Source organism: Thalassophryne amazonica, chromosome 6 (assembly GCF_902500255.1).
Source record: "Thalassophryne amazonica chromosome 6, fThaAma1.1, whole genome shotgun sequence".
Classification (NCBI taxonomy): domain Eukaryota; kingdom Metazoa; phylum Chordata; class Actinopteri; order Batrachoidiformes; family Batrachoididae; genus Thalassophryne; species Thalassophryne amazonica.
This window is the reverse complement of record NC_047108.1, coordinates 88,833,754-88,839,480: the sequence shown is the minus strand read 5'-3', so window position 1 is coordinate 88,839,480 and position 5,727 is coordinate 88,833,754. Positions and strand designations below refer to the sequence as shown.

The following is a 5,727-nucleotide window of genomic DNA, read 5'->3' as shown; positions in this document are numbered from 1 at the left end:
AAATCACATGATCCGTTACATCACACTTAACAACCGGATATCGATGATATCTCCTCCCCCTTACGTTAACGTCCTATACCTGTTCACATTTAAATATTACTTTTGTTTGTAACTTATTTTTAATACATTTTTTTTTAATATTTTGATTTAGTTACTGTGCACATTTTTTTAAAAGTATTTTGGATTTTGTAGTTACATTTGCACTCTCTTTATATCTTGGTTATCAGAAATGAGGCCGTTTTAAGCAGAAACGAGGTGATAATCGACGAGTTTAAATTGGAGTTCATTGAATAATTTTGCACTTTTTTGGTATTTGCAACATGGGTGTGTGTTTGTGTATATATGTATGCATGCATATATCTATGTATGTGTATATGTATAGATATGTATTTATGAAATTGTATTTATGTGTGCAAGCATGTATATATGTGTATATATTTCTTATTTTTACAGTATCAGGGGTGGGTATTTATAAACTTTGCTGCTGCCCATACCCTTCCCTGCAAACACATCCAGTTGGGGCCCACATGGGTCTCAGTTGGGCAGGTTGGGCTTCGGCTGGGCAAGGGCTCAGAATGTTTTTTGTTGGGCCCCACATGGACAGTAGCCCACATGTGGGCAATATGTGGGCTACAGCTGGGCTCCACTCCTAAAAATTATGTGAGAAATTCTGTTATACTTTAATAGCCACTAGGCCAGGTACACTTTTTACACAAATGCAAGGCTATTAAGCTAAGATAACAATATTTAACTTCTTTACAAACAACTGAAACCAGAAAGGAAGTTTGAAAAGAGGAAAGCTTTACAAACACAAACATTTCAACAACTTTTTTAAAGAGGCAGGTTAGTAACAACAAAAAGACAAACAGAAATATTTTGGGGTTACCTTACAAAAAGTTTCAGCATGTTCTGATCTGCAACAAAATGACTGTTCTATAAGAAATTTCATTGATAGGGTAAAACAGATGTAAATTTCAGTGTCCACTCAGCGTAAACTTTTTGTTCTTTTTGCATGTTTAACTGCTGCAGTTTTTTGGGGGGGTATATCCACAGAGATATATGGACTATAAACATGTGATGATTTGTTTTTTTTTTTTACTCCATGATCTTAACCAGAGTCTAATTTAACAAGTCAATATCAATTTGACCTTATTTTGAGTGGTTGTGCACCTTAATAAGGCAGTCAAACAGGCAATATGTATACAAAGCCCATGTCAATAAAAATAACCATAAGATATACATTACAAAGACATTATTAGTCCTTAATTTGGATATAATACATTACATGGTTAAAAATGTGTAAATTAATCTTGCTTTTATTTTATTTTTTTTTAAATGGCTAAAAAAAGTTTAGACTCTTATTTTGAAAGGTCACATTGCAACCCATGTGACTAGCCACAGCCTATCGTGTTTTTTTTTTTCCTCCTGCAAGTACCGTACCTACGGAAGCGTATTGCATTCACTGGATAAAAAAAAAAAATTTGACCACTGATCTCGTAATTACGAGAAAAGATCTCGTTATTATGAGATCTTTTCTCGTAATTATGAGATCCTGATCTCATAATTATGAGATCTTTTCTCATAATTACGAGAAAAGAAATCTCGTAATTACGAGATCAGGAGACACCTGATCTCGTAATTACGAGATCAGGTGTCTCCAGCTTCCGTATGCGCGTTTCCTCAATGATCAGCTGGCATGATGGCGCTGTCACAATTAATCTGCTATTACCACCTTCTTGGTCTGAGACACTGGGAAATACTGATATTTCTTAAAAATGAGGATGATATTAATATTAGTATGTCAACACTGCGCAGGCATCTCAAGTCGTTGGGATTGTTCCGGCGGAAAGCCCAGTCTGACGTGCTGGACATCGCTCTCTTTCTGCAGGAGCAGTTGAACCAATACGGTATGCTTCATGGATACAAATTCATGCATTTGAAATGCATCCAAGATGGTTTGGTAGTGACTCAGAGAGCTGTGCGGCACCTGCTTAAAATCCTAGATCCTCAGGGAGTAGAGCTGAGGCAACGGAACCGTCTAAGAGGACGCCTGTATGCAAACCCGGGCCCCAACTTCTTATGGCACATCGATTCCTACGACAAACTGAAACCATATGGAATATGTATTAACGGTGCTGTTGATGGATTTTCACGTATGGTCATTTGGCTGCATGCTTATACCACCAATAGCAACCCCAGAGTTATTTCTGGTTACTTCATTGATGAAGTTGAAGACAGGAGCGGCGCGCCCACACGAATCAGGGCAGACCTGGGCACTGAGAACCGCTCAGTGGAGCAGGTGCAGATGTTTTTAAGAGGTACCCATGACGATGAGTTCAGTAAGAGATGCTACATTACCGGTTCAAGCAATCACAACCAAAGGATTGAACAATGGTGGGGATTTTTAAGGAAACACCATGCACAATTCTGGATCAATGTATTCCAAGATTTAAAGGACCATGACCACTTCTCAGGGGACTTCATCGACAAAAATCTCATACAATTCACATGCTTGGAAATAATTGAGGTAAGTCTTTCTCTCCTTTTGGGCGAATGAAGATAGCACTTTGAATGAGTTAAGTAATGAATTAGGTCTGTTTGTTACCTTCACTGGGCTAGACTTTTTATTCTGTCAATAAATCATGACTTGCCCTGAGATATGCTGGCACTGTTCATATGCCCAGCTGATCCAGTCGTTTAGTACAGTTTTGTGCGCTGTGATCATCTCTCTCCCTTCCAAGCTGTTCATATTCACAATTCAAATGTGAATAAGAATCCCAAAGTATTTTCTTCCTGAGCTGCTAAAAAAAAAAATGTTGCAAAAAGACTCACATTCACAACAGGTTAATTATTTCTCAGTTCAAACCTCATGAGCTTCACTTAAGTTCAGAATGAATTTTACACAGAAGACTTATCTGTCATCAGATTTATTAGATTCCCTTCACAGCCTCTTTGATGTGAAAAATGGCTGCAGTGTCACTAAAGTATGGGATAAAAAAATGAGCAAGTTTAGGCTAAGTGTTTTGTTTTTTTTTTTCTTGTTTGCTTTTCTTCTTCTAGAGAGAGCTGCAGGACCTTGCTAACCTGTGGAATTGCCACAGAATTCGCCCCAGTAGGAATGCAGTTTCTCCAAGTGGACGACCACTATTGGTGTACAACCTTCCCCATCTGTTTGGCACCACAAACTACATCAAGGCAGTATCCCATCAACAGATCCAGGCTTGTAGAGAGGAATGCCTGCCAAGAGGTCCATATCCATGTGATGAGACTGTTTTTGACATTTGCTGCCTTGCAATGTCAGAAAACTATCTGCACCCACCTACTTCTTCTGAGGAGGCAATTGAACTCTACCTTTTCTTACAAGCCTACATCCACACTCAGATTTAATAGTAAGTATAGTGCTAAAGGCCTAGTATAGTGGTTCCAAAAGTTTGACCCATAATCAAAAAAATCCAAGTCTATCCAGTACCCAGGACCCCACCTCATATTTTTTATCCATAAACTCAGAAAATAGTAAAATAAAAAATATTATGTGTGTGTGTGTGTGTGTTAAAGTTCCCCACAGTCATTATCTATTTTTGTCTAACAGTACAAAACCAAAAGATATTGAATCAATCAACTATCATTCAAGATAGTGAATCATTTAGTTCCACAAATAAAAGCAATAAAGGGTGAGCGGTGATTAGCTTCTGAAATGGCCCTTTTCACTTGTAATGATGGATGTCACCGCGGCCACAGTCCACAGGCTGCTTTCACTTTCTTTTCAGCAACTCAGCTCCACTTAATGCTGCAAAAATGAAGTGAATTCAGCAATTTACAATTAAACCAGCTTCAGGACAGGACTGAAGAACAGATTTATCAGATTTAAGAACAGATTTATCAAACTAATGTGGTTGTCTGTGATTTTGTTTAAATTTATACTCTTAAATTTATTCAAAATGAAAGTGTTGTTCGTGTGTGTGGTGGAGATACAGTTTTACATCGTGTTTGCCTTTTTAAATTATTATTATAAAAACTTGGTAGAAAATATTAATTGTTGCATTGATTTGTTACTGTATTGTTTTTCTCTTTCTCTACATCTTTGCTTAATAAAAATTAAAACAGTTATTCAGTTATCAAAGCAGTGGTTTACTGATCTTTGGTCGATTGACTTAGTTAAATATTGTAACTGATCCAGCTGATCTGGAGAGAGGACTTACTTTGTTTTGTGTAATCTGAATCTTGAGGAGGTTGTTGTTGTCCATTCAGCTGCTCCCATTTTTGTTTGGGGTCACCACAGTGGATACAGCCAGATCCACACTGGTATTTGGCACAAGTTTTACACCGGATGCCCTTCCTGACGCAACTCCAGTGTAACCTGGAGAAACACACAGAGCCGCTGGTGTTCCAAAGAGGTCTCCCATCCAAGTATTAACCAGGTTCTGCACTGTTTAGCTTCTGAGATCTGACGGGATCAGGCTGACACAGAGCAGACCAGCTGCAGAGGCTTGAGGAAGTAAAATGCCAAAATCCAAAATAAATAAAGCAGAAATGACAAAAAAAGGCTAAAAAAAAAAATCACATTATGTTCAAAAAATATTTTCCTGTATCATATCTTGTCATCTTGTGACCCTTTTGATTAATCCAGTAATGTCTTGTGGGGGGTCCAGAGCCCCAGACCAAGAATTACTGGCCTAGTAGGCCTAGAACGACAGTATACTAATATCAGCAACAAAAAGCAAAAAAAAAAAAAAAAAAGTACATCAACAATTAACATGGATCAACAATAATAAAGTGTGTTGCTTTGATTCATGCACCATTTTGTAAAATGTCTTGAATGACTCCCACTGTTTCAGTTTATTAGGTTAGGGATAAGGGATGGAAATTAGCCACTGGCTATAATCCTGCATATTTACATGAAACTGTTTATTAATATGTACTGTCCCTAATTTAAAAAATAAATCTATAATTTAGCTTTATTAATCCCCACAGGGAAACAGATCCACCACAAGGTCACAAAACAAGCAAACAGTCAACAAACATCAGAAATACAAGAAGTTTATGATTGAGTTGTTGGTTTTATTGCATGTTCTTTTGTGACTAATCAACTTACCATAATGTTAGTCACAATTCTAGTCCTGGTTAAAACCAACAATACAGATTTTTATGGTTCTTTAAAGAGTAACAATGTTGTCTTTTTTCTGTGTTTCAGGGTGTTCCCAGACAGACAGCAGCGACCTGCAGAAAGATAACTAGCCAACCGGTGAATTTTAACTTTAAAATTGCCTGTAACTGACCTGAAATATCATTGTCACTGTTATTTTTGTTAATATCTAATTAATGTTTTGTAATCACCATGGCAGTGACAATTGCAAATTTACCTGTATTACATCTGAATGTCATTTTAGTATGAAGACAATTGAAACCTGTGAGGTACAGTATGTTTAAAGTCTTGATTATGTGTAATGTATACACTGTGGGCTTTGTCAAGAGTAAATAATTTATAGGCTCTGTTTTATAACTTTGATTCAAACACTTTACCTGATTTATAAAGGGACCAACTGGTATCAACTGTGCCCAAATCTTTGTAATATAATATTGAAATTCAAGCACTCTGGAATTCATCTTCAGGATTATCGGTCTCTTAAAAAATGCTGAAAAATTACATTAGACAGCAAATGGTGAACACTAATATCATTAATGTGGCATTTTGTTGAATGCAATGAAGTTAATAAAAACTTTTTTGTA

The 5,727-nt window shown here is 36.8% G+C and overlaps 1 protein-coding gene across 1 annotated transcript; it reads left to right on the top strand.

Annotated features, from left to right (window-relative positions):
• The first annotated feature begins 1,544 nt into the window (after positions 1-1,544).
• On the top strand, positions 1,545-5,301 carry LOC117512604. The gene is made up of 3 exons (XM_034172737.1): positions 1,545-2,527; positions 3,061-3,389; positions 5,192-5,301. The coding sequence occupies exons 1-2, from the start codon at positions 1,697-1,699 to the stop codon at positions 3,385-3,387; spliced, it is 1,158 nt and encodes a 385-aa protein (XP_034028628.1). The 5' UTR covers positions 1,545-1,696; the 3' UTR covers positions 3,388-3,389; positions 5,192-5,301.
• Positions 5,302-5,727: the final 426 nt, after the last annotated feature.